Source organism: Phascolarctos cinereus, unplaced genomic scaffold (genome assembly GCF_003287225.1).
Source record: "Phascolarctos cinereus isolate Bilbo 61053 unplaced genomic scaffold, phaCin_HiC Scaffold_3;HRSCAF=262, whole genome shotgun sequence".
NCBI classification, from domain to species: Eukaryota; Metazoa; Chordata; class Mammalia; order Diprotodontia; family Phascolarctidae; genus Phascolarctos; species Phascolarctos cinereus.
The window spans coordinates 49,884,255-49,910,389 of NW_027555736.1; the positions used below are offsets into that span (position 1 = coordinate 49,884,255).

Below are 26,135 nucleotides of genomic sequence, written 5' to 3' on the forward strand. Positions count from 1 at the left end.
CTGGGGACAAGAGGTGGCAGCTAGATCACTTGCCACTCTGGCAGCCTTTTAATTAGGAGAAGTTAGGAGAATTGTAGAATTGCCTTTGGCTTCCAGGGGCATAGTGGGACGTGGGGGGGTTAATAGAAAAAAGGAGCATGAACAGACAACACTCTCACCCCCAGTGTCCCCAAAGTCCCAAACACATTCTTTCAGTTTCCTTCAGCCTGGCTGCCTTGATCTGTGTAGAGCGTGATGGCGAGAAGGAAGAGGGGCAGGTAAGGGCAGCTGTGCCTGGTGGGCTCAATATGCCCTACTTTGAGCCCTGCTCCTCAGCCCCATGCTGGCTTTGGTGCTCTGGCACACTGCCTGTTATAAATCGGAGACCAGATCAGAGCTGAGAGGGAATTCATGCTTAGAGGAGAGAGAGAAGTCAGGGAGAAGGTGGGGTGAGATTTGGGGATGAAGCATGAGACATGCTGGGGATCTTCTCAACTCTGCTGTTTTTCATCTCAACTCATTGTGAGCTTGTGTGAGATGTAAACTTTTCTAGGCCTTAGTTCCCCATCTGTAATTGGATATAAAATATTATTAAAAATTCTGGGTCATCTCTTCCTTTACCTTCTTCCTCACAATGATGTTGGGGGATCATATGCAGGAGGGCAATGGATTGGGCAGTGGGTTGGGGGTGGAAGATGATGGTAATGAGAGATTTATTTGTCCAGCTTAACTCACAGCCCCAACATCTTTGTCTTCTTCTCCCTACAGGAATTGAGTATGGTGAAGTGCTGCCAGACTCCTTTCCATCTGCCCCTGCTGAGCCCCTGCCCCACTTCCTGCAGGAGCCCCAGGATGCCTACATTGTGAAGAATAAGCCTGTAGAGCTGCTGTGCCGAGCCAACCCAGCCACCCAAATCTACTTCAAGTGCAACGGCGAGTGGGTCAACCAGAATGACCATCTCACCAAGGAGAGCCTGGACGAGGTCACTGGTAAGGGACCTCACCTGTTCCTCTCTTGCCTCACCCCATTCCCCTTCCTACTCATGGCAATCACCTTCCCCTACCTTTATTCTGAAGGAGATCCAGGGTATATAAAGAATTCACCCCAAGTCAGAAGGGGCTAATATCCCACCTTGACATAGGTGGTTCTTTTACAAGGTGAGACCCTTGTATGGTGCCACACCTGTGCCATGTGGTGTCCAATGGGCTGGATCACAGAATCAGAGTCCGACTCCAGAAAGATCTACGAACAGTAGACAATGTTAAAAGGAGATGAAATTCAATAGGGATTCATTCATGTAGTGTCCAACACTTGGGTTCAAAATGCCAGCTGCAAAAGTCCAGAATGCGGGAAGTGGGGACCAAACAGCAATTCATATGAGAAGAATCTGGATGCTTTCATGGATTGCCAGGTCAGGATGAGTCAACAGTGGTGGCCAGAAGAGATACGCAATGGTAAAATGTATGCTTCTTGAGGCCAAGGAGGATTTTGTATTTGTCTTTGTATCACCTAGCACATTGGAAGTACCTAACCAGTATGTGTTGATTGGTTAATTGAGTGATAGTACCCAGAACAAGAGAGATGATGGTCCTACTATCTGCCCTATCTATACCTGGAGGGTTGTTGTTGGTACAGTATGTTATAAGGGCCATCATCAGTAGCATATGTGAATAGAAGAGGAGATAAGCCAAATAATAGAAAGAACTGACAACAATAAAAGCTCATACTTGGGGTGCTTTAAGGCTTACCAAGCCTTTGACATGCACTATTCCATTTGATCCACACCACAATGCTCTGAAATGGTATTATCATCATTCCCATTTTACAGATGAGAGGGCTTTTTCCACTGCCATCAATCCCTAGGTAACCTGAAAGGCCACTTCCATCTCTTGTCTCTTCTTCTAAGTAGTCACTTTGCTATATTGTGGAAGGCTTTGGGGCAGCCGTCAGAAGGTGATGAGACGCAGACAGAGGCAAGAGGGCTCACCCGGGTGTCAGAAGTCCTGGTTTGTGCGCTCATGCGCATCATTCCCCCTCATCTGTCAAATGACATCAGACTAAATGATCTTTAAGCTCCCTTTCATCGATGACTCATTTCAGCTCCAACATTTGCTCTCTAACTGTGGTGGCATAGTAGTTCCCCTCACCGAACTTAATTCTCAATCTCCCTTAATTCTAGTGACTTCTCTGTGTTGATTCACTCTCTCCTTTATCCCTGACGTAGCATGTTTGTGCATAATTGTTTACGTGTTGTCTCTCCCATTACATGGTAAGCTCCTGGAAGTAAAGGCCTTGTCTTTTATATCCCCAACACTTACCACAGTGCCTGGCATACAGTGGGTACTTAATAAGTTCTTGTGATTGACTGACTGGCAGAACTTGATTAGAAAATGAGGATGGTTGGAGTGGCTCATCTTTCAGATCATAAGATTACCTCTGGACTGGAGCCTAGAGATTACCTCTATTTTGCTAATGAAGCCATTGTAAGGTTTCATTTGAGATATCCATGCCAGTGGTGCGGTAGGGAAAAGAGAGGGCTGGATCTGTGTCACCTGACAGACTCAAATCTTGCCTGTGCAAACCTAGTCAAGTAACTCTTTCTTTCTGTTCCTCCATCTTTAAAATGGGGAGAATGGGTGCTCTATGAAGACATCTAAGTATTCTTCCAATTGCACGTGCATAAGCCTGTGATTATCTGACCCACAAAAGGAGGTAACAGGGGGACGGGGAAGGCAGACCCCTGGGGATTTTCATTAGAGGGAGGTCTTTGAGATCCACAGAGGAGGCTCTGTGTGGGGATGCTGAGCTTTATTATTCACAGTCTTATGTGTCCAGGACATGTCCCCATGTCTGAGTGACCATCCACATGCTGGCTGCTCATTAGACCCTCATAAGATGGAGGCGTCTGAGGAAGGGCTTCCACATCGTGGCTCAAGCCAGACCAGTGAGTCCATGGGTTACTTATCCAAGCTAAGCCTCTCCTTGGGCCCCTGATATCACCCCAAGTCAGCTGCCTTCACAGAAACACAGAACAAGGCCGTTAGAGTGGCTTCTTGTTCAGGTACACGTGGGATTATATGGGCTTCTGAGTGTCTTTCCTACTCTGAGCTTCTGTGGTTCAAATCTGTGACATGGAACCAGAAACAATGGGGGAAAATTTCAGAGAGGCAGAGTTCAGCTTGATAAGGAGGAAAGCTATCCAGACATTTCGAGCTGTCCGAAAAGCGTAAATCGCTGCTTCTGGAAATAGAGTCCCCCATCACTGTAGCTTCTTAATTGAAGGTTGCCTTCCTATTTGTCAGTGATGTTGGAGAGGGCTTTCCTGCTAAGGGGTGGTCCTCTCCTCCCCTCCTCTCCCCCCTCTCCTTCTTCCCTTCCTTCTTTTTGTGTCCCTTTCTTCTATTCTCTCTCCTTCTATTTCTCCCTCTCTCCTTCCTTCCCACTCTCCACCATGATTCTGTTTCTTTTTCTTCCTCCTGACAGCTCCATATTTTATAGGTCATTAGGACAGAGATGTGTCCTGGCCCCTGCGCACAGCTGGTGTGGCTTGGTAATGCTGTGATTATTAGTAATACCAACACTGCCCCTGTTGCTGCTAGCTGGAACGACAATAACAGGAGGCCGTATGGTGTCCTGGAAATTGGGACACAGCTGTCCTCATTAGCATGGGAATAATGGGGCCCGGCCCTACCCACCACACCCACACCAACTGGGCAGAGTGAAGCACCTGCCCTCGCTTCTTGGCATCCCGGCCTACGGGCCTTGAGCCCCTTGCCAGAATCCCAAGAGACACCTCAATGTCTTGCGGAGTATTGACAGCTGTGGGTCCCTGAGGCTATACTAGAGGCTCTGGGCCCCTCCCAGAAACTCACACCAGGATCCATGGGAGAAGAGTAGGAAGCAGAGAACCCCAGGCCAGAATCAGCCCCTCTAGGGATGGGCTTAACCTCCAGATTTCTTAGTGTAGCTTAGATCATTGTGTAGACCAGTAGATGCCAAGCCTTGGAGAAGCTGGAACCTTAACCTGGGAAATGGGAAACCTAGATGCTCCCACTTCCTGCATGGTCTTAGACAAGACACTCACTGGCATGGTACACAGTGGAACAATTGTTGGCTGTAGAGTCAGAGGACCTGAATTCAAATCCCTGCTCATTAGTTGTGTGACCTTGCGCAAGTCATTTCTCCCTCTCTATTCTTGAGTTTCTACATTTGTAAAAAGACAAACTAAATGCTGCCTACCTGCCCCTTCCCTCCCTGTGATCGAATGAGTTAATATACACCAGGCACTTTGCAGACCTGATTTGATGATGATGATGATGATGCCCCCTTTATCCCCCCCCTCATCACTGGGATCTCCCAGTATGGCAGCCCCCTTCAGCCTTGGGAGGGCCACCCCTTTGATGCACAATAACAACATGAAAGCCTTCACAAGTACTTGTGGGATGCCTTCTGTATGCCTGCAGGGGTGACTAGAGGAAAAGACAGATAGCTGCCCTCGGGGTGCTCACTCTCTAGTTTGGGGGATAATATTCACTCACCATCTGAATAATCTCAGACTGTATCTAATCGGTCTGTGGTAAGTAGGAGAGCACTATGGAGGTTCCGTGAAGGGAGGAGATCAGTGGGATCCAGAGTAGTCAGGGAAGGCTACACGGAAGAATTAGCAGGATAAGGAAGACAGTCTTCAGGACCACCCCCCCAAATGACAGAAGCCCAGAACTGGAAGGGTCTATGGACAGCCTCAGAGGTGTACCCTCTATGACGTCCTTGCCAAGGAGCCAGGCCTTCACCTGAAGACCACCAGTGATGGGAAACTCACTACCTCCCCAGGTAGCCATGCTCCATTTAGGACAGCTCCGATTGTGAAGAGGCTTTTCTTGATCATAAGCTTAAACCTACTTCCCTGGAGTTCGTACCCATTGTGACTAGCTCTGCCCTCCGGGCTAGGCCAAGCCAACCTAGACTCTCTTCTCTGTGATGATCCTTCTTGAAGACTGCTATCATGTTCTCCCCCAAGTCTCTGGCTCTCCAGCGTCTTCCAGCTTGGCCTCTCATTTCCTCCCCATTCTGGTGACTCTCCTGTAGACGTTGCTGCAGCCTGTCAGTGCCCTTGACGGGACATTAAGTGGTGGAAGAGGAGATGCCAGGCCTTAGTCCCCCCAGCTTAATTTCTCTCCCTTTGCCATATCCCCTTCCTCAGAGCCCCCATACCCCAGTCCTGGGAACCTGGGGAGGATTAACTCATGACTGGAGTGCAGAAACCAAAGGCTGGGGAAGGCTAGTGATCGGTACTCAGTGGGCTGACCAAGCCATTTATCTGAGAAGGATCAGAGGTCCCTGAGCCAATTAGCTATAGCCAAAGACAGGGAGCTAAGAAATCTTAAAGAGACTTAGGACTCTGCCTCCAAATCGGGAGGCCCTGCCCTCGCTAACTCCCAGCTCAGCCCGAGAAGAGGCTTAGATTGGCTTTTCCTGTGGAAGAGTTGGTGGGGGGAGGGGTGCCAAACAGAGTCATTGGGTGGGAGAGACTCAGTGACCTGGGCATGTTTCACTCGGAAAGGAAGAAAATTGGAGGGACTTTATTGCGTACAGATGCCTGCCCCCCGCCATGTAGTCAGGTCTCTTACCCACGGATTTGGTTCAGTGAAACTGAGAGCCCAGGGTTTGAGGTCAGGAGACCTGGGTTTGAAATTTGGCCCTCTCCCAGTACCATCTTGGAAAAATCATTTCTCCTTGTAGGGTCTTAGCTTCCTCATTCTGTGAAATGGGCAGGCTGGACTAACTGACCTTTGAAGTACCTTCTAGCTTTAAATGAAAGTCTCATAGATTGACCTGAAAGGGGAATTCAAGTCATCTTCTGGGAGCCCCCGACTTGGGGCTGGAAGGGGGCCTTGGAGTTCATCTAGTCCTTCATTTCTCAAATATCAAGTCTCAGGATTCCTTTACACTCTTAAAAATTATTGCAGACCACCTCCCCCCCCAAAAAAAATTTTGTTGGTGTGCATTATATCTGTTGGTAGTTATCCTATTAGATATTAAAGCATCTTACTATTATTATGAAAATAGTTTTGACCTCCTAGGCCCCTTGAAGGGGTTTCAGGGATGCCCTGAAAGGGTCTTGGGGACCCTTGGGGGTTCCAGAGCATACTTCGAAAACTGCTGATTTTATCTAACCTCCTTGTTTTACAGGTGAGGCAGCAGGGGCCCCGGGAGGAGGTTAAGTGGCTTACATGTGTGTTTCCTGCCTCCAGACTCAGTGGGACTTCAGTTACAATCCACCCCCAAAGGTCCAGCAGTCATTCTCTGTGACACCAGAGGGCAGAGCTGGGGCACAAGGGGAGAGGTCCTTGGAGCTGTCCAGCAGTGGGATGAGCTCACCATTACTGGTGTTTGAGCACAAGCTGACTCACTGTTGTCCAGGAGGAAACAGTAGAGCAGATTCCTGTCCTGGCTGCAGGGTGGCCCTCTACAGCCCCTTCTAACCCAAGAGTCACTCTGATTCTGAGATTCTGAGGCTCCAAGATTACAGTGATCTGTGATTCTGTGATCACTCATCTTGCAGTTCTGTGCTTTTCCTCAGGCGCTCTGCCGTGCCTGGAGCCCGCGACCTCCTCATCACGTCTGGGAAGCATCTCCAGCTGTCTCCAAAGCTTGGCTCACTGATCGCCTCCCACACGAGGCCTTTTCCAGTCCTCCAAATGTTCAGGCCTCCTCTCCCTCAGTCGCCTTGTGCTGATTCTATTTTTGGTTTATACTTACTTTGCATGCTTCTCTGTGTATATGTTATTTCCCCCCATAGAATGTAAGCTCCCTGAGGGCAGGGGCTGTGTGTATCCCCTGGTGTTTAGCCTGGTGCCTGGAATCCTTGGTATTTGCTTTTTGGTTGCATGGGCAGCACCCTTGAGTGCCAGGTACAGTGGCCCTGCCCATTTTCCTTCCTCCGGTTTCAGTTTCCTTCCTCAATTCTTTCACAGCACAGCCTGACCCGTGTTTCTCTCCGACTCCCTCTGCCCTTCACAGGCCTGCTGGTGCGGGAGGTGCAAATTGAGGTGTCCCGGCAGCAGGTGGAGGAGCTGTTTGGGCTGGAAGATTACTGGTGCCAGTGTGTGGCCTGGAGCTCGGCTGGTACCACCAAGAGCCGCCGAGCCTACGTCCGCATCGCTTGTAGGTGTCTCCCCATCCCCATTCTCCAGCACTCTGACCCCTTCTCCTTTCCCTTTGGGGCCTGGAGAAAACAAGCAGATAATATTAAATATTACATATCAGGTTTTTTTTTATTGTTCAGCCATGTCTGACTCTTTGTGACTCCATTTGGGGTTTTCTTGGCAAAGAGATTGGAGCGATTTGCCCTTTCCTTCTCCAGCTCATTTTACAGATGAAAAAACTGAGGCAAAAGGGGTTAAGTGACCTGCTCAGGGTCACATAGCTAGTAAGTGTCTGAGGTTAGATTCGAACTCAGGAAGATGAGTCTTCCTGACTCCAGGTCTGGCGAGCTCTATCCACTGTGCCGCCTTGCTGCCCATATATGAGATAAATATCAGAAAATACTATAAGGTAGCATCTCTGGCACCTGTTGCCCACTTTCCTGGGTTCTAGTTCCACCTCTGACATCTACTATGACCCTGGGCAAGTCACTTAGCCTCTGCTCAAGTTTCCTCACCTGTAAAATGATGGGGTTGGTCTAGATGGTATCTGAAGTTTCTTTTAATTTAAAATCTATGATTCTGCTCCTTTGCTACCAGCCAAGACCACCAGGGATGCATGATCCCAGCCAAAGGGCACACTGGCCAGGGATGCCCACTGTGCTTGTTCTCTGCTCCCCCTAGCCCCGGACAAAGGCCAGCAGGGCAGGATTTCCCAGCCCTCTCCCACATTGGCTGTGGGCTTCATGCCTCTGGAGTCAATCCCTGCCTGAGCCCACTTTCTCAGAAGCATCCAGTTATCGTGACCCTTGCATGTGATGGCCTTTCTAGGGCCTGGGTACTTGCTTCCTCGCCCGTCCAGAGCCAGGCTACCCTCATTCCCACCGTGTCAAAGAATTCTCCCAACAAGCACCACTTAGGGTGACCATTTAGCTGTCCATTACCAGGGAGTGTGGCGCCATCTAGTGGTGATGAAAGAAATCTGCAGTCCCTTTCTACTGCTACCTATAAAGGGGAGGGCTCTGTCCAGGGCCAGGGAGGAAGGTGCAGCAGGAGCAGGTATGCCCTCCTCTCTCCCAGTGAGAGGCAGCTGCCCCCACTCAGGATGCCAACTTGATGTTCTTTGCTCTCCCAGACCTACGAAAGAACTTTGACCAGGAGCCGCTGGGGAAGGAGGTGCCTCTGGAACACGAGGTGCTCTTACAATGCCGTCCCCCCTGAGGGAGTGCCCACAGCAGAGGTGAGTGGAGAACCATGGGGTAGAGCACCTGGTACAGTGTCCAGCCGCCTGCTTCTGAAGGTAGAGCGCCTGGCTGGAAATTCTGCCCATCTGACCTGGGATAAGTAACTTACTATCTCTCCATCAATTGTCAAAGGAGGGGGTTGGGCTAGATGATCTCTGAGATGCCTTCTAATTCTTGGATTTATGTTCCTCTGACATTTATGGCCTTAGACACTTCCTCATCTATTCCTTCAGTTTCCTCATCTATTCCTTCCCTAATGGGGCATCCAGGATTCTTCCCTTCCCCTGGAGTCTGAGAGAGGGCTTGGTTTCCCCCAGATGTGTTGGTCCTCCCGTCGGGCTCTGATGACATCTTCTCCTCCTGTCTTGGACTTTAGGTTCAGAAGTTATCCGTCAGGTCCAGGGAGGCAGGCAGCAGGTACTTGGAGCAAAGCACTTGGGAAATCCCCATCAAATAGAATTTTAGTGGTCTGAGTTCTAGTCTCAGCTTTCATTGATCATGTCTCCAAATGCCAGTCATTCCTCAGCTCTTTGATGCATCAGTCTTTCCTGATAACAGGTTCAGGTCTTGAGTTAATGTGAAAGGAAGTTGTTCCTTGAGAGGCAGAATTGCAGAAGCTGGCTTGGAGTCAGGAAGGTCTCTGTGCCTGTCCCTCCTCTGCCAGACTGGCTGTGGGATCCCCTCAGTGCCTCAGGCAATGCCAAGTTCTAGAGAAAAGAGCTGATCTTCACTCGTGGGAATTCCCCATAATAATAAAATCATGGCAGAGGAGCGAGACAGACATAGGGAAGAAAGGAAGGAAAGAAAGATGGAAAGAATGGAGGGAGAGAGGTAAGGAAGGGAGGGAGAGAAGAAGGAAGAAAGGAATGAAAATTAAGGAGGAAAGGAAGGACAGACTTGAAGAAATTGAGTATACTACTATCCAGAATCATCGAATTACCTCCCCCCCACCTCGAGATATTTCTCCCACCTTGGATGCCCTCCATTACCACCTTTCTTTGGTTCCTTCCCTTCAGGGCATCCCTCTAAGTAAGCTTCCTTCAGAGAAGCCCTCTGCTAACTGTTGAGCTCCATTTCCTAGCGTCTCTTGCAGCCACAATCCCCAGTGTCTGGGAGCATTCCCTGCTCCACTGAGACCCCAGCAAGGCACTGGTAAAATTCCAGCAAGATGGTAACAGCTGTTAGCACTGACTGAACAGATGGATCGGGGCATTGGATGGGGTGATGGATGGATAGGCTTGTATGGAGACCGTCAACTGCTATTTGGGCCCAAGTGTTTGTTTTGGACGATGGGGCTGTTGCTCTGACTTCTCATCACACGCTTCCCCTCCACACTTGTCCGTGGCTGCTAAGTTTGTCTGAGGGTCCTCAAAGTGCACATCTGTGTGTGTGGGCACATGCATGCATCCCTCATGGGCAGGCTATGATCAGAGTGGTCATTGCTGTTTATGACACTTTGAGGTTGACAAAGCGCTTTTGTATATGTTCTCACATCAGATCCTCACAACAAGCCTGCGATGTAAGCACTGTGTATGTTCTTATCCCCATTTTACTGATGAGCAAACTGAACCTCAGAGAGGTCACACAGCACCTAGTAAATATCAGACAGAATTTATACGTAGCTCTGTCCTTCACTCTTTCTGTTACAACCCACCCATAACTTAGCCAAATGAGGTGGAAGGGGCAGTGTGATGTAGTATGAAGACCACCGAGTTTGGAACCTAAGGATCTGGATTTAAGGCCCAACTTATTTGCTGTCTGACCTTAAACAACATCCTCAGGAAAGAACCTTGATAAATAAATGGGAAAACATTCAGGGAGAGTGTCCAGGATGGGCCAGGGTCTCAGAATGATGCCCTGGAGACTTGGTGGAAGGAACTGGGCATGGTCAGCCTGAAGGAGAGTAGACCTGGGGAAAGTCAAGAAGTTAGAAGGGCGGCACCCCTGAGAAGAGATTGGGTTTTTCTGCTTGGGAACAATACAGAGAACTTGCAGAGGCAGATTGGGTTTTGCTGCGAAAATGAAAACAAAAAACCCCAAACCTTCTTGATGTTGGAAGCTTTCCAACAGTGGGATGGCCCATGTTGGGAAGTAATGGCTTTGTCTTCATTAGAGCTGTCTGGCTGAGCCTGGATGACCACCCGTCAAGGACGTTGGAGAGGGGAAAGGCACGGGTTGGACTCCAAGGTATCTGGGATGCTTCCCAGCTCTGTGATCTTATGATGTCATCTAACTTCCCTTCACCTCAGTTAGCTCACCTATAAAATGGGGATAATAATACCTCACAGGGCTTGAGAGAAGCTCAAAAGAGGTCTATGAAGTGCTGTTTAAACCTAAAGTATCATATAAACGTAAACTATCATTATATTCTCATTACTACGTGAGAAAGTGAAGCCTGTGTGAAATGGGTGTGTGAATACCCTGCCTCTCCTCCTCTCCCCTCCTGCCCTCCCCTACACAACTTTATTCCCTTCTTCTGCTTAAGGTGGGCATTCCTGTTGGTCTTAGACATTTGACATTATATAAAAGAAGCAGCATGTTTATAGAGATATTATTACATAAAATATCCGTGTGTGTTTAGCATTCATCTACTGCCCTGAGGTTTGTAAAGCACCTTACAAATATTATCTCATTTGAGCTTCACAACAACCCTGGGAGGTGGGTATTATTATTATTATTCCCATTTTGCGGGTGAGAAAACTGAGGCAGACGGGAGTTAAGTGACTCGCTCAGGGTCACACAGATGGCGTTTGAAGCAGGATTCAAACTCAGACGTTGTCTCTTTGGTTCAACGTTCTATCCACTGAGGCCCCGCGTTGCCTGGAAGGGAGCAGCGCCACAGGATTCAGAGGCACAGGCCCTGTGGGCCCTTGGACAACTCATTTATCTCTCTGAGCATGCTCTGTAAACGATTAAAAATAGAAACCGAGCAGGGCGGAGTTAATGACCGTCTCTGCCGGCTCTCAATCCCGGGATACTGGGATTTCATAGGATTTGGAATGGGCAAGTTTAGCAAACAGGAAGAAGGAGAAAGGTCACCTCCAGGCTGGGGGAGGGTAACAAGGTGATATGAAGAAATCAGCATCCGTAGCACTGCTTCGTGAGGGCCCAGGGAGATCCCAAGCCTCTGGAGGGGGCCCTGCCACCCACACCTCAGGGCCTCAGCTGCGTAAAAGGCAAAATCTGTCTGCCTCCCCTCCTCTTCTTTCCTCTCTCCCCTTCCCTCTCCCCCTCTTTCTCTTTACTTCCCTTCCCTGTCTCTCTTTCCTTCTCTCTTTCTTTCTCTTTCCCTCCCTCTCTCTTTCTCTCTCTTTCTGTCTCCCCCAAATCTCTCTCCTCTCCCCCTCTCCCTCTCTTTCTCTTTCCTTCCCTCTCTCTTTCTCTGTCTCTTTTCCCCTCCCTCTCTCTCCCCTTCTCTCCCTCCCTCTCTCTCTCTCTCTCTTTCTCTCTTCCTCCTCTCTTTCTCTCTCTTTCTTTTCCCCTCACTCTCTCTTTCTCTCTCTCTTTTCCCCTCCCTCTCTCTCCCCTTCTCTCCCTCCCTCTCTCTCTCTTTCTCTCTTCCTCCCTCTCTCTTTCTTTTCCCCTCACTCTCTCTCTCTCTCTCTCTCTCTCTCTCTCTCTCTCTTTCCTTCCCTCTCTCTTTCTTTCTCCCTCCCTCTTTCTTTCTCTCTCTCTCTTTCCCCGTCACTCCCTCCCTCTCCCCTTCTCTCCCTCCCCCTTTGCCTCCATGTTGCTAATTAGCACCAGTGCCCTCGAGGCCTGTGCATGCACCAGCACCTCCATCACATGTAGCCCACACTCACTTGCTCACATGTGGAGCGTGTTGTTCGGTGGTTACAGAAAATAAAGGGAAAAAGTCTCGTTCTTGTTCCTTCCCCTCATTCACTCTAGGAAGGTCAGTGTGTCCTCATCTCTGATAATAGACACTCAGTAGTGACCTCTTTGGCCTTGGATCTCACAAAACTTTGTAAGCATCTCTCCAGTACCCTTAGAGACATGTGGTAAACTGAAGAAAGGCACTGTACCTGCAGTCAGGAAGACCTGGGTTCAAATCCTGCCTCACACACTAGCCACATGCCCCTAGGGCAAGCCACTTAACCTCTGTGTTCCTTAGTTTCCTCATTTGTTAAAAGAAGGGCTTAGACCTGACAGCCTCTAGATCAATAACGCTCAGGTTGTACCAGTTATATGAGTACATATCATAGATCCTTAGCCTTCTTTAGGCTCCACAAGGCCAATGATGGTATAACTCCCCATGCCTAGAACACTCTCCCTCCCCGTCACCACTGCCTCTTGGAATGCCCAATGCTAGTCAAGGCTCAGCTCCGCTATCAGCTCCTACCCCTAGTTAGAAGCACTCTCCTCCCGGGCCCCCAATCTTAGTTACTTATGTATTTGTATTCACTTCTCCAAGTAACTCTCTGTTTATGAATCTTCATTGTTTGCCTGAATAGAACATCATCTCCTTGGGGACAGGAAGTGTTTACACTTTTGTTCTTGTATGGCTATCCCTTAATGCAGTGCCTGGCACATAGTAGGAGCTTAGCAAATGTTTTTTGAACTAAATTGAACTTCCTATTTGATCTACACAGAAGGAGCTTAATATTTCAATTGAGTACCTACCTTTTCTACTCTATAACCTTGTCCAGACTCTGATGATAAACTGAATGATCATCATTACCATCATCTTTATTAAGCTAGGTTTTCTTGCGGGTGAGGCTGTTCTAGCCTCTGGGCACTCAGGTGGCTTCCCATCCTGGAGGATTAAGCTGGATTTGTGTTCACGGAACATCCTCTATTTCTACCCCACCCCCATCCCCCAGGTGGAGTGGCTGAAGAATGAGGATGTCATCGACCCCGCCCAGGACACCAACTACTTGCTCACCATTGACCACAACCTCATCATCCGGCAGGCCCGGCTGTCAGACACAGCTAACTACACGTGTGTGGCCAAGAACATCGTGGCCAAACGCCGTAGCACCACAGCCACTGTCATCGTTTACGGTAGGATGGTGGGCCCCAGTAGGATGGCGGGCCCCAGTAGGATGGCGGGCACCAGTAGGATGGAGGGCCCAGTAGGATGGCAGGAACCAAAATCAGAGGGGCTGAGTGTGGTCTACACACTACTCCGTGAGATTCTTTCATTCAGATGGACTGAGGGATCCCACAGGGGCTAGGGACAGGAAGTGGGCCTCTTGCACAGGAAGTCCACTTGTTGGATATGTTATAGTGTGTGTGTGTGTGTGTGTGTGTGTGTGTGTGTGTGTGTGTGTGTGTGTGTGTGAAGCTACTGAGAACCTTTGCCATTCAAATTCTGTGAGCCTCTGGCTTTTATTGTCCTAAATATTAGTGTCTGTAATGATGACAATGACTACTGAACATTTGTGTTTTGCTAATGATATTTCACAAAGCTCTCATATCCCATGGAGTAGATAGCAATGTGATCCAGTGGAAGTAAAGTGCACTCAGATCCCGTCTCGGATGCTTATCGCCTCTACAACCTTGGACAAATAAGCCCCTTATCCTTCCCAGGTCTCCACTTCCTCATCTGCAGGGTACAGAGTGTGGACTAGAAGGGCCTCTGAGGCCTCCCCGGCTCCCAATCTCTAATCCAAACTCTGAATCAGTGGCCTTACGACCCATTGTCTCGCTTGATTTTCTGCCGGCCACCCGGGAGATGAGCGAGTCAGGAAACTTGCCCACTTTGGAGATGGTGAAATAAAGGCCCGGAGAGGTTGTCAGTGACTTCTCCAAGGTCACACAACCAACGAGTTGACAACTAGGTCTCCCAGTCCAGAATTCTTTCAGCCCGTTTCCTACTCCAAGCGATGGAGACGGCGTCCGGGCTGACTCCTCTTCTGGTGTGCCTTTGCCAGCCCCAGGGATGTACCACTCATTGGCTCATAGCCTTCTAGATTTTAGAACTAGAAAGGACCATAGAGACCTTTGGCCCAACTTCCTCTTTTAACAGATTAAAAAGCTGAGCCTGAGACTTATAGTCTTATAATGATTTATAATCCAAGAAGACTAGGGTTCAAATCTTGTCTCGGACAATTGCTAACTGTATGACCTTGGGAAAGTCACTTAACCTCTGTCTGCCTCAAGTTTCCTCATCTGTCAAATGAGAAGGTTGGATTTATGGTTCTTTCTGTTTCTAAATCTTTTCATTCTAAGATCCAGGGGGAACAGCTACAATTTGGGCTAAGGGTTGGGCGTGGATAAATACTTCACAGTACAGTGACGGCAGCCTCTCTCTCTGTCTCTCTGTCTCTCTCTCTTTCTGTCCCTCTCTCCCTCTTCTCTGCAGTGAATGGTGGCTGGTCCACCTGGTCAGAGTGGTCACCTTGCAATAACCGCTGTGGACGGGGCTGGCAGAAGCGCACCCGTACCTGCACTAACCCCGCCCCGCTCAATGGTGGTGCATTCTGTGAGGGGCAGACCTTCCAGAAGGATGCCTGTACCACCATGTGCCCAGGTAAGGACGGTCCTCCAGAGAGCCCACGTATGCACATACACTGCTTCTCCTAGCCTTCCAATGGAAGGCCCAGGCTCAGCCCTGGTACTTGTCATCCCCCCCTCCCCAGGGATAGGGGAGAGCTCAGGCTTGGAGCCCTCAGAGGCTTAGGCAGCTGCTCTATAACGTTGGGAACTCCTATCCAGGTGTCACTCAGTTTGGGTCTCCTTTATATTCCCTCTCCACTGGTGCTACCCATTGGATGAGCCCAGAGATCCCTGGGAAAGGCTACATTCTCCATTCTTCACCTGTTGAGATCCTCAGCTGCTCTTTCCAGTTTTGTAACAAATGAATCTTTTTCTCTGTTTCATTGTCTGATTTGTGTGTGCGTGTGTATATGCACGTGTCTGTATGTTTTCATCTACGTCTTGCCTGTCTCTGGGTCTATATTTGTACGATCAAATATATTTCTTTGCATTGGGTTTTCTGCATCTTTCTTGTTCTGTGTGTGTGTGTGTGTGTGTGTGTGTGTGTATGTGTGTGTACCTGTCTTCATGTATGCTCCTCTCTCTGTATGTCTCTCTGATTAAATATGACCCTGTGACTACTTCTCTGTATTGGGCTGTATTTTCTTATGTCATTCTGTCCTTCTCTGTATACGTGTCTGACTCTGTGTATGTGACATTGGACTGCTTCTTTCCATTTGTTTGTCTGTCTATGTCTGTAACGTATGTATACATGCACATATATGTGTCAATATATATGTGTACGTGTATGTATGTGGCTTTGTTCCCCCGTATTGGGCTGTGTCCGTCTGGTTGCATGTGGGCGCCTGCAATCTCCATGTTTCTCCATCCCCGCGTGCACATGTGTGAATGTGTGGGCGGGTGCTGCGTGATCCACAGTAGATGGAGCATGGACGGAGTGGAGCAAGTGGTCGGCCTGTAGCACAGAATGCACCCACTGGCGGAGCCGGGAGTGCACTGCTCCGCCACCCCAGAACGGGGGTCGAGACTGCAGCGGGCTGCTTCTCGATTCCAAGAACTGCACAGATGGGATGTGTACTCAGAGTGAGTGAGCCGATGTTGGGCAGGTGCGGGCCGGGTGGGGGTCAGCAGGCTGGAGAGGAGGGTGGAGATGTGGAACAGCAGAAGGTGGAGAGCCAAAGCTTTCCCCGACCATTGGTGGTGTGCCAAGGGGGGTGCTGCTCTGGGCTTCCAGTCACGTCATTTCTGTATCATCTTCATCATCATCATTTTCACCTATATCATTTTTTTCTTTTACTTTGTTTTCCCTAACAGATAAAAGAGTTCTAACTGAACCCAATAGCCACCGTAAGTCCCATTTCATGACCACTTTCTATCTGCCATGCGATCATTGTTCTCTCTGGTTGGCTGTCTTCTCGTGGGCTGGAGGGTGATGAGAGGTCTCTGGGGGCTAGGGGAACAGAAGGACCAAGAGCATCTCATCCCTGGAACCCCATAACCTCAGGATCCAGAAACCCCGAGGTGACTGGGCTTTCTCCTCATTCTAAGGGGCTGTGGCTTCTAACTGGAGGGCGTTCTGCTCTCTAGGACAGACAAAGAGATTGCACCCTGCCATCTATAGAGACCAGGGCACAAAAGTCCTGAAGAACAGGCAGAATAGATTGTGAGCCTTGGGAGGGCTCTTAAACACTTTCTCACTCATGATTTGTTTTATAAAGCCTAGAGAAAGGAAAGTAACTTCCCCAAGGTCACACAGTGACTCACCTCTGGGTCCAATCCTTTCTCTGTTTTCTGAGAGAGGGGAAGAGCTCTGTCCTGTAATTCCTTTGGAGAGGGTGCCCAGGCAGAGCTCCTCTTCTGGTGTGCAAACTATTTCCTGCCACACAGTTAGCTCCTGGCATCCTAAATTTTAGAGCAAGATGGGATGGTAGAGACCTTTGGGCCAGCCTCCTCCTTTGACAGACTTATAATCTTATAAAGACATAAGATCCAAGAAAACCAGGGTTCAGATCTTGCCCAAACTAATTAGAACTTGCTGGACATAGTAGTATTGTTTCCAGAAAAGGGAACACCCCTAAGATGTTGAAAAGAGCACTGCACCAAGGACCTAGAGACCTGACATTTGGCAAATTAATGAGCTCTGTGCCTCAGTTTCTTTTTCTGTCAAATGGGAAATCCCTACCTTAAAGGAAATATTATGAGCCTTATGATTTGTACACACACACACACACACACAACAACACACACACACACACACACACATGCACACATACATCCCTTAATCTTTCTCAACATTATTTCCTGACCTATAACATGAGGTGATTGAAGGAGATCAAATTTTGTGTTTTTTAACACATTTTTTTGTGTCATGGCCTCCTAGGGAAGTCTAGTGAAGCCTTATCGTAATGTCTTAAAGTAACTTTAGGAAATGCTATATTTCAGCTAGAAGTTCAAGGGGAAAATGTCATTTTTTTTCTATCTAAGGTACAGACCTCCCTGGGGCCTGGAGGGTCTATAGCCCTCAGGCAAGAAACACCTGGATTAGGTGACCTCTCAGGTCCCCTACTCCTCTAAATATATTAGAAATGGTTTAAGGGACCTCTTAGTCTGATGAAGAATTTGGGGGGGCACAAGTAGAGTTCTTTGTTCACAGATGGTCCCTTTTATTTCCCCCAAAACCAGCAGAGGGAGAGGAAGGGAAAAGGCTAAAGGCATATGGGCAGGCAGTAGACCACCCCAGGTGAAGGATGCTGAGACCTTGGAAGCTAGAGTCCAAAGGCTGCTGGGAATCTCCCTGGGAGAGGCGGTGTTCTTGTCTTGTAACAGCATCTGGATTGTTTCTTGTAGCTGCAGATAGATAGCTGTGTAGGCTGGGCAGTAGCGGCCACGAGCACTGGAGTCCTTGGCTTTCCAAGATCCACCTGAGGTGGGCAGTTTGACATACGGGATTTAGCCAGTGCTGCTGCTGCTTCCTGAAGCAGCTTCCTGAGCCTGTCCTTCCCCTTTTCTGGTCCCCTCATTCCCTTGCTCTTCCTCATTCCCATCCCCTCCTGCTCCAGGCTCTCTCATGCTTCATTCTCACATGCTCAAGGCCTGTCCCTTGTATGCCGTTCCTGACCATTCAACCTTCAGTTCTGCCCTTTGTTTCCGGCCCTCCTGAGACAGCCAAATCACAGGACAGAATTCTGGGGCTGGAGCCACTGAGGTTGCCTCCCCTTCAAAGACTGGCACCAAATGGCCGGTTCTGTTCCCCCACCCCCACCCTGGGCACCCCATCATTCCCCATTAGCTGCTCTTCTTGTCGACATCACTTGAAGCAAGACACAGCTCCTCCCTGGAAAAAGAGCCACCTCCCTCGCTCTTTCCCTCGCTCCCTCCCTCCCTCTCCCTATCCTGCTAGGGATTTACTATCTCATAAGCAGCCCCCCCACCCCGGGTGTCCATGCTAATAATGCCACAGTAATAACACCAAGGCTAATAAAACAGCAATAGCCAAATACTACTGTGGTAATTAAACTACAGCTCCCAGATAATTCTGGAGTAATAAAATTAGCAATAATGCTGAACGACCCCCAGCTCTCTGGAGGAGGGTGGAGGGGGAATGCTGGGGGAGGGGGAGAGGCCAGGTTGACTAATTAGAGATTGTAAATCACTGAGCAAATGGCCCCAAGTGGGTTATACAGTGAATGAGAAGGCAGGTAGAAGGTAGCCAGGGTGGCTCCCACTTCTGCAACCATCTAAGAGGCGGGCAAAGCAGAGGGGGACAGGGAGCCCCAGCCTCTCAGCCAAGCTATTGGCCTATACAGAGATTCATTGAGCATCTCTTGCATTCTAGGTACTGGGGAGGCTGGGGGGAGCCAGGTCAGGGATGTGACACATGGTCCTTGCCCTGACTAAGCTCACTGTCCCCTAAGTCAGAGGGTCATAGGTGCGAACTGGAAGGGAACCTTGGAGGCCATTGAATAATAGCTAATAATAACCAGCATTTCTATAGCCCTTCAAAGTTTTCAAAGATAGATGAACTCATCCGATCCTTACGACAACCCTGTGAGGTAGGCGCTATTATTATCCCCATTTGACAGATGGCAGACTGGGCTAAGAGACCTCCAATTATTTGCCCAGAGTCATACAGTTAGAAGGGGTTGAGTCAGAGAATTCAATTCAATAGCTTCTTTTTGCAGAGCCCTTTGCTAGGCATTGGGGCAGATGACAAGTTCAGATAAGGCAGTGTGCTGACCCTCATGGAGCTTACAGTCTAATAGTGGGAATGTGACACACAGCTAACTCAAACACATTGGGCAAAAGAGCTATAAAATGAGGGAGAAGACTGGGAGAAATGATGAGAGGAAGCAGAGAGAGGGGGGGAGCAGGCTGTAGATAAAGCCCGGCATCTGTTTCCCCAGAAATATTTAAGAGTTCTACCTCGTGGGGCAGCTAGGTGGCGCAGTGGATAGAGCACCAGCCCTGAAGTCAGGCGGACCTGAGTTCAAAGTGGCCTCAGACCAAACACTTGACACTTACTAGCTGCATGACCCTGGGCAAGTCACTTAACCCCAATTGCCTAAAAAAAAAAAGAATTCTACCTTGCCCCAGTTGTCTCTTGGATGGCAGGGACAGCATCTACTTATCTTAGAACCCAAAGTTAGATAGATCATAGTCTTGTTAGGAAAGGCCCAGGCATGTGACCAATCCTGAAACATCTCATGGCCTCCTGGAACCAGATCAGGCAAAGCCTAATCATCCCCCTTTCAGGGGTTGGGTGGGATCCCATTCAAGGCTGGGGAATGGGAAGATGTCCCTCAGAACTTCCTAGAAGAAAGGTGGGGAAGAGTCAGCTACTAGGGTGGCAAAGCAGGTGATATTCCTATCTCAGGATCTCCTGAGGCTGGATGGCTGGATGCAGATGTTCCTAGATGTTCCCAGCTGGTGACAGCAGCTGGCTAGTCTAGCCCCTGCCTCTCATCCATCCCTAAGCTAGCTGACCTTCTGCACAGCTGTCAGCCCAGGGAAAGGAAGGGAAGGGGGCTGCCTCTCACCATCCCTCCTTATCTGTTCACCCACTCTTCACTTGCATTATTCTCCATCTCCCTTCTGCCTCTCAGGTTCTGGGCTATGGCCTTCTTCTTTTCCTCCTCTCTTGCCATCTCCTCTTATGGGTCCATCTTGCTTCCTGAACATGGGAGCTCAGAAACAGCCAGAGGAGTGGGTTATATCCCAGAGGCACCTTAGACAGGTTATATGGTCTAACAGAAAAAGACCAGGCCTAAAAGTCTGGACACCATAACTTATTACGTGGCCTTGGCTAAGCCATGCACATGTTCCTCTTCCAAGATCTGTTTCCTTATTCATAGAAGAAGGATCTGACTGTTTGTTCTGGCCTGTCAATCTGTCAAAGGTCAGTATAGAAGAAAAGAATGCAGAGGAATGGTGTTTGGAAATTATTAGTGCTTACTTTACTGGACATATCCTGTCCTGGTCTGGCAGACCCCTGAGCCTGTCAAAGTTGAAAGTTTTGAAAGGGTGGAGGACCAGGGCGGGATCCCCTTTATACCGTGTAAAACTAGCCATTTGGGACCTCTCCTGCTTATAATCATACCTGACATTTGTATTGCATTTTAGGTCTGCAAAGTAATTTTCATGCACTATTTCATTAGAGCCCTCCACAACAATCCCAGTAGGTTGGTGCAATCATTATGGCCATTTTACAGATGAGGCCCCATTCTCCATTCAGGAGAGGAGCTCCAGGGTCTCTTTGGAGGAGCCGATGTGTGTCATCCCTGATGACACTCAAAAAGGTTAAGTGATTTACCCAGGGCCACACAGCTAGTAAGTATGAGAGGCAAGATCTGCACCCTAACCTTTGTGATTCCAAGTACAAAGAGCACCCTCTCTGGTACCCCATGCTGCCTCCATGAGTGTAGAGCTCTAGGTTGGAGCCAGGGGGTATTGCTCGGGTTTCTGAGGTGGGGGTCTCCACGTTACCTTCTCTCCTTCTTACTCTTTCCCACTTCCCTTTTCCCACTAGTGATGGAAGCGACAGGGGACGTGGCTCTCTACGCAGGCCTGGTGGTGGCCATCTTCGTCTTCATCGTCATCCTCATGGCCGTTGGAGTGGTGGTGTACCGGCGCAGTTGCCGTGACTTTGACACAGACATCACGGACTCATCCGCTGCCCTCACCGGTGGCTTCCACCCAGTTAACTTCAAGACGGCCCGGCACAGTAAGGAGGAGAGGGGGAGAAGCAATGGCCAGCCCTCAGAGAGGGAAGAAATCCCAAGATGGAGGCAGGGTGGACTTGGGTATGCCAGGCCTTGTTTAGAATCTATTAGCAAACAACCACTGAGTACCTGCTGTATGCCCAGCCCGGGGCTAACTCAGAGCTGGGGAGGGATGCAGACTTAGATGCCCTTAGCACAGTGTCTGGCACAGTAAATAGTAATAAGTGTTTGGTGATTGACGGACCTACCTGCTCCCAATCTTAGGGAGCTCACCACCCAGCAAGGGAGAAGCTGATGAGTTTGTGGGAAGGAGAAATAGGCTGAGAGACAAGGAGGAGCTTGAGTTCTTGGGGCACCCAAATGTTGCCACAACTGTAATAACACCAGCCTTGTCTCCGTGGTCCACTCGGACCAGGTATCTGATAGGGGCACCAGAGGTTCTTTGGAGGAGTCCTCGAGTGCCCATCCTGATAATGTTTAATCAGCCCATCAAAAAGTATTTATTAAGCACCTACTGTGTGCCAGGAAGTGTCCCAGGCGCGGAGGATACAAAGGCAAAGATGAAGCAGTTCCTGCCCACAAGGAGCTTACATTGTGTTGGAAGAAATGCCATGTTTCCTATGATGGCCCCTCGTTCTGAGTACAGCTACCACATCCTCCCTGTATCTTCTCTTCTCTAGATTGAACATTTTCAGTTATTTTAACTGATCTTCCTATGTCATCCACTTAAGGCCTTCATGAGGATGGCCTCCCTCCCTCAGCAATCACCAGCCAGGCAGGACTATGAGGATATTTCCTGGGAGGCGGCAGAGGATAGTGGCTAGAAGGCCAGCCTTGAGACAGAAAGACCCGAGTTCAAGTCCTGCCACTGACACATTCTAGCTTTGTGACTATGGGCAAGGCACTTAAAGTCTCAGGCCAACTTTCTAAGGCTGTAAGTTACAGATGAGTTACTGATCTACGTTCATGGATGGACTTCACATACCAGAAGCCCCTTACAGAGGTAAAATTGGGTCTAGACTTAAAAAAAGTCTATGTCCCACTCTAAGATAGTTGGAGGAGAAAGATTAGATTGGTTCTGTTTGGTTCCAGGAGCCATGGGTGGTTGCAAAGAGGGACAGCTGGGTGCCATCACAAAGTGCTATCAAAAAAGACCCGAATTCAAATCCAGCCTCAGATACTTACTAGCTAAGTGACCCTGGACAAGTCACTTAACTTTTGTCTATCTTCCTTTCTTTATCTGTAAAATGGGGGTGGTAACAGCCCCTGCCTCCCAGGTTGTTGTGATGATAAAATAAGATGATGTTGGTAAAGCACTTTGCAAACCTTAAAGTAGAAATGCTAGTTCTGACTATAATAGGAAAAGCCACCACCCTGCCCATCCCAGAGAAGGTTGGGATATAAGACTGAAATACATGACAAAAATCTAAGAGATCAATGAGACAGTGTGTAATAAGTGCAGGATTGAGTGAGAAGTGAGTCCATTCAAGATGGAGAAGAATGCCCATTGGATCATCCAGGGAGGGCTTCACTGAGGAGGCAGCCACTGAGTAATGAGGAAGCTGGCACTGGGTCTGAAATTATGGGATTTTTTTTTTCATTGCGACTAGGTTAAGGGGCCTCTAAAAGTTTCTGACTCCTTCTCCTGGGAGAAGGAATCAGTGCACATAAGGTGAAAGAGTGGGTGTCCCAGGCCACACCTTCTAGTTCCATCTCCTTTGGCTGATAATGTCCTCTCCTTCCTCAAATACTTCTAAAACACTTCATCTGATCTCTGGTTTTACCCCCCTAACTCCCTGCCTTGCATGATAATGATGATGACAACAATGGTGATGGGATGACAAAGATGATGACGATGATAACAATGATGATGACAAAGATGATGATGAAGATGGTGACAATGATAGTGATGATTATGACAATGATGATGATGATGACAGTGATGGTGACAATGATGATGATGAAGATGATGACATTAACCATGATGATGACAATGATTATGATAATGACAGTGATGCGATGACAATAATGATGATGATGATGATGATGATGATGATGATGACGGTGATGATGCTGACAATGGTGATGATTATGACAATGATGGTGATGAAGATGATGATGGTGACAATGATGGTGATGAAGATGATGATGACATTAACAATGATGATGAAGATGATGACATTAACAATGATGATGACAATGATTATGATAATGACAGTGATGGGATGACAATGATGATGACAGTGATGATGATGACAATGATGATAACAATAATGATGATGATGATGATGGCAATGATGGTGATGATGACGATGATGAGGATGAGAACAATGGTGATGGTGGTAGTGATGATGATGTAACCAGCACTTTGTGTATTAGACTTATCTGTGCGCATGTTGAGTTCCCCAAATAGGAAGGAATGTCCTTGGAGGCAAAGAATATTCTATTTTGGTCTTTGTATACCCCAGCTCATAGGCAGTGGGACATGTTAGTTATAGAGCTAGCCATGAAGCTAGGAAGATGAGTTTAAGACCTGCCTCTAACCCACGCTAGCTAAGTGATCATAAGTAAGTTACTTAGTTTCTCAATGGTCTCAGCAACTCTCCAAGGCTATAAGTTGCCAAGAAGATGCCAGCCTGCACTGGCAGAAGGCCTTTCCTCACCTGGCAGTTCCCTATGCCAATGAAATCACAGTTCCAGTCACTACTTCATCACATCCCATTCCATCACTGAGCTTCCAGCACAGTGCCCTGAACGTGCTTAATCCAGTGACGCTGGCTTCACACTCCATTCCCAGGCTCTGGGCATTATCTCTGGCTGTCCCCCAAGCCTGGAATACTCTCCCTTCTCATCTCTGTTCCTTGACTTTTCTGGCTTCCTTCATGGCCCAGCTAAAATCCCACTTCTTCCAGAAGCCTTTCCTGATTCTCTCTAATACTCTCCACTGATCATCTCTGATTCATCCCTTATATATCTTGCTTGCATATTGTTGTTTACATTTTGTCTCCCCCATTACACTGTGAGCTCCTCAAGGGCAGGGCTGTCTTTTGCCTTTCTTTATATCCCCAGTGCTTAGCACAGTGCCTGGCATGCAGTAGATATTCAATAAGTGCTTATCAACTGACTAATTGTTGATTTCTGTATTTATTTGCAGACAATCCACAGCTGCTGCACCCATCAGTGCCTCCTGACCTTACAGCCAGTGCAGGCATCTATCGAGGGCCCGTGTTTGCCCTGCAGGACTCCTCCGATAAGATTCCTATGACCAACTCACCTCTGCTCGACCCCCTGCCCAGCCTGAAGATTAAGGTATACAACTCATCCACCACGTCATCCACCCCGGGTCTGCCCGACGGAGCCGACCTGCTAGGAGTCCTGCCCCTGGGCACCTACCCGGGCGAGGGCATCCGAGATGCTCACTTCCTTAACCTGCGAAATGCCAGCCTTGGCTCCCAGCAGCACTTGGGGCTGCCTCGAGATCCCAGCAACTGCGCCAGTGGGACGTTTGGCTGCCTTGGGGGGAGACTCACGATTCCTGGCACAGGTATGGCCCCAGCCAGAGTGTCTAGAGCCCTACCAGGGCAGCACCTTGTTCTGGGAAGGTGGGGCCGTGCAGAATCCTCCAGATCCCCCGGGGAGGGCATACCCCCCCCCTCAGCTCTGTTCCTTTGCCCTACTCCCTTCATCCTGCCTCCTTTTCCTGTGGCTGTGCCCCTCATGCCTTGGCTCCTCTCCCCTTTTCCCTTCCCTTTGGATCAGCCTGTTGTTATGGTCTCCACTATGCCCTTCAGTGGTAAAAATGATGACAATTATAGCCGACATTTAGATAGCATGTTAGAGTTTGCAGAGCGCTTATAACAGAGCACAGAGATTTAGTTCTGGAGTCTGAGGAGTTTGGGAATGAGTCCAGCCTCTTCTTTTTATAGATGAGGAAGTTGAGACAATGTAGGTTAAATGGCTTGCCTCAGGTCACACAGATAGTTAAGTGGCAGAGGCAGGATTCAAACCCAAGTCCTCAGACTTCAGAACCTGTGTTCTTCACTCTGAGCTAGGCTTTGCATACATTTAAGCCCCACGACAATCCTGTGAGTAGGTGATATAGGTATTATTATCCCCAATTTACAGTTGAGGAGAGGTATGTAAGTATGAAAAGCAAGATTTGAACCCTGGTCTTTTTAACCTGAGGTCTAGCACTTTAGCCAGCATATACTTCACTGCCTTTTCATGATAAATCACAAGGCTGCCGCTCTTCCATGTAGCGTGATTAAGTCATAAACATTTAGAGCTGGATGGATCTAATAATAATAGCTCACATTTTCTATAGCTCTTTATAGTTTTCCTCACCACCACCCTGTGAAGTAGGTAGTGTGTTAGTATCCCCATTTTACAGATGAGCAAGCTGAGGATCGGAAAGGGGAAGTGTTTCTTTCAGCCTCATAGACTGTAAATGGTAGCGCTAGGATTTCATCCCAAATGTCAAAGCCTCAATGGACTTGACTGTGTCACACAAGGCTTGCATCTCGTTCTTGCTGGCCCTGTCCCTGGCACAAGAATCCTAGGTTCATAATCTTTAGAGCTGAAAGGGACCCTGGAGGCCACCAAGGCCAGCTCCCTTATTTTATAAGTAAAGGTAGAATTTGAACTGAGATCTTCCTGACTCCAAGATGTTAGTTACATGTGGCAGAAGCTAGATTCACAAAATGTGAGGTGCTCTAGTCTACCCTCATTTTAAGGAAACTGAGGCCCAGAAGGGGGAAGTAACTTGCCCAGGGTCATGCAGCTGATTAGCAGCAAAGCTGGGTCTTTTGGCTGAAGATCCAGCTTTCCTCTTCCACTGGACTCTATCACTCCATCCCAATCAGAGATCTGTCCCCTGGGCATCTCATCCCTGGCATCGGTCAAGGGAGCAGCCTATCTGTCCTTCAGGGCTTGTGCCCCTTGACTAGCTATCCACCCCTCCCCCCACTGAACTCGCTTTCCCTCCAGGGGTGAGCCTGCTGGTACCCAACGGGGCCATCCCCCAGGGGAAATTCTACGAGATGTACCTGCTCATCAACAAGGCGGAGAGCACCCCGTGAGTAGCTGAGGCCCTCTCCCCCAGGACCACTCC

The 26,135-nt window shown here is 48.7% G+C and overlaps 1 protein-coding gene across 1 annotated transcript in view; it reads left to right on the forward strand.

Moving 5' to 3' along the window:
* Positions 1 to 26,135, forward strand: part of UNC5B (unc-5 netrin receptor B) — a 139,392-nt gene that overhangs the window by 99,393 nt on the left and 13,864 nt on the right. The window contains 11 exon segments of the mRNA XM_020994623.2: positions 748 to 969; positions 7,001 to 7,144; positions 8,258 to 8,334; positions 8,336 to 8,362; positions 13,190 to 13,370; positions 14,674 to 14,841; positions 15,726 to 15,890; positions 16,122 to 16,154; positions 20,833 to 21,027; positions 24,180 to 24,569; positions 26,012 to 26,099. Coding sequence (XP_020850282.1) covers positions 748 to 969; positions 7,001 to 7,144; positions 8,258 to 8,334; positions 8,336 to 8,362; positions 13,190 to 13,370; positions 14,674 to 14,841; positions 15,726 to 15,890; positions 16,122 to 16,154; positions 20,833 to 21,027; positions 24,180 to 24,569; positions 26,012 to 26,099 — 1,690 coding nt within the window.